Genomic DNA, 2,124 nt, shown 5'->3' with positions numbered 1-2,124 from the left:
AAAAAAGTTGTTCTATTAAGATATGGTCTGTGGTTTGGGAAAATGGTGACTCCTTGTCCTGTTCTTGGAGAAATACGTCATTTTATAGAGATGACTGGCCCAGAGGCCCAAAATCTCACTGTCAGTCTGCTCTGGTTCTTCAGCAAATGCTTTGAATCAGGGTTGATTGTGGCAGAGATGGGTGGTCAACACCTTCACCATTGTGGCCCTTCCCTGGCATCACTGGCCAAGTTTCACTCTGGTGAATTCCAAATATGAGGCTTGCCCAGCCCTTTCTTATTCTCTTCGATGAGCCACAGCCATGCTACCCACCAGGACCAGGCCCTTCCTCTGCACACTCTGTGGATAGCAGTCATTGCCCTGAATCCATGAAAGCATCATCTGCTTAAACCGCTATTTCTTAGTGTTGCTTTTTGCACATTTCAACTTCACAATTTCTGTTTCATTCTCTGTATAAATTGGAGAACACTTGTGAAAATTCCTCATCTTCCAGTCCATTTTCTGTAACATTAGTCTTAGCCCTTTTAAAATCGTGGGCCTTGTTCTCTTGAAGTTTTTCTGGGATTGAGGCCAGCAGGATGGCAAAGCTGCTGTCACTGAGGTATGGCCTGGAGAGTCCTTGGGTGTCTGTGACAGAAGGCAGGGCCACCAGCATGGGAGCCAGGAATAGGGGACGACTCCAGGGGATGAAGCCCAAGGAAGACTCAGCATGTCAGGTGTGGGTCAGCTACAGGACCGTGCGCAGGATGAGGCCCGTAAGTATGGGTGACCAGCCACTCACACGGGGAATGAGGCTCTTCGGCCCTATTTCTCACAGGGCTGGTATATAGGGCCCCAGGTGTCCCTGTGCTCAGAGCCTCAGCCTGCAGGGAACCCCTGTCAGCCCCTCCAGGGGAGTTGGGAGTTAAAGGGGGCCATGAGCAGCTCTCCTGGGGGAAGTTCCTTGTCCTGGGACTGGGGCATCTGTCCCTCAGGGCCCACCTGTCCTTTTGGGGCTCCAAGGACAGAAAGCCACAATCTCGGTCTTCACATGGAGATCAAATATGTCCCAAGCCAGGCTGTAGCACACACATGAGGGTGTAGGTAAACAGGCCAAAGCCCACTGCTCCCCCTGACAAGAGCAACTGTAACAGATAAGGAAGTGGACAGACTTTTGAGAATGTCGGGGAGCTGCCTCAGAGGTGGAAGCCAGGAACGCGGGACAGCTGGTGCCTGACTGAGGGCGCCCATCACCACAGCCCACGTCCTTGTGCCTTTCCATAGGGTCAGTCTGGCTCCAGCATTTGCTCTGGAATAATAGGGCCCCACAGCGCAGACGATCAGGACCACCTGTCTGCCAGAGAGATGCGAGAGAGCCTGAGGAGAGGAGTCCCCTGTGTGATGCTCCCTGGGCCAACTGACAGGACAGGGCTTGTCGGGCACACAGGCCCCAGACTCAGCATTTATATCTGGCTCATGAGCCCAGTGACTCTGGGCAGCACAGTAGCACATGGTGGACACATGCTCTACATTGAGTTAGGCAGGCCAGGAGCTGACTGCTGACAATTGGCCTGGCCACATCCTTGCACTTCACTGTACAAGAGTCTCAGGGTGGAGTGAGGTGAGCTCTGAGATCACACCACAAAAAACTCATTGCTGGGAAGACCAAGCATGCCCAGGACAGCTATATAGAAGGTGGTTGTTGGGTCCTTCACACCATGTAAAGCAGAGGCTCTTAAATAGCTTGGGTTAGGACGCTCCCAAATCTTCACTGAAATTTCCAAGCCCATCACAGACTCCAAATTTTGCCTAGATTGCCCTGAGCATCCATGGACTCCTGGACAAGAAGACCATGTACTGGTCAGCAAAGTTGCCATGACAGAGCCTGGAGGGTCTTGCCTTCAGGACCCTGCCTGATACCTCCTCCCAGAGAACCATCTTCCAGCCCCTAACATATTTTCCCACCCCTGTAATCATGCTAAATGGAACAGGAAGACACTGTATTAGGGTTCGCCAGAGGGACAGAATTAATAGTATATATAAGGGGAATTAGCTCACATGACCCCAAAGGCAAAGTCCCATGAACTGAAGAATGACAGCATGGCTCCCAGGGGAGCCAGCATCATGGCTCAATAGTTTGAAAGC

At 51.8% G+C, this 2,124-nt stretch overlaps 1 protein-coding gene across 1 annotated transcript in view; it reads right to left on the bottom strand.

The window, feature by feature from the left end:
* Positions 1 to 2,124, bottom strand: part of LOC105534461 (NUT family member 2D-like) — an 18,086-nt gene that overhangs the window by 1,643 nt on the left and 14,319 nt on the right. Inside the window, exons 10-11 of the mRNA XM_011973188.1 lie at positions 1,152 to 1,333; positions 982 to 1,058 (exon numbers count right to left, since the gene is read on the bottom strand). Coding sequence (XP_011828578.1) covers positions 982 to 1,058; positions 1,152 to 1,333 — 259 coding nt within the window. The remainder of the gene's footprint in view (positions 1 to 981; positions 1,059 to 1,151; positions 1,334 to 2,124) is intronic.

The sequence above is a fragment of the Mandrillus leucophaeus genome, unplaced genomic scaffold, assembly GCF_000951045.1.
Source record: "Mandrillus leucophaeus isolate KB7577 unplaced genomic scaffold, Mleu.le_1.0 Scaffold1351, whole genome shotgun sequence".
Taxonomy (NCBI): Eukaryota; Metazoa; Chordata; class Mammalia; order Primates; family Cercopithecidae; genus Mandrillus; species Mandrillus leucophaeus.
This window is presented reverse-complemented; position numbering and strand designations above follow the sequence as displayed.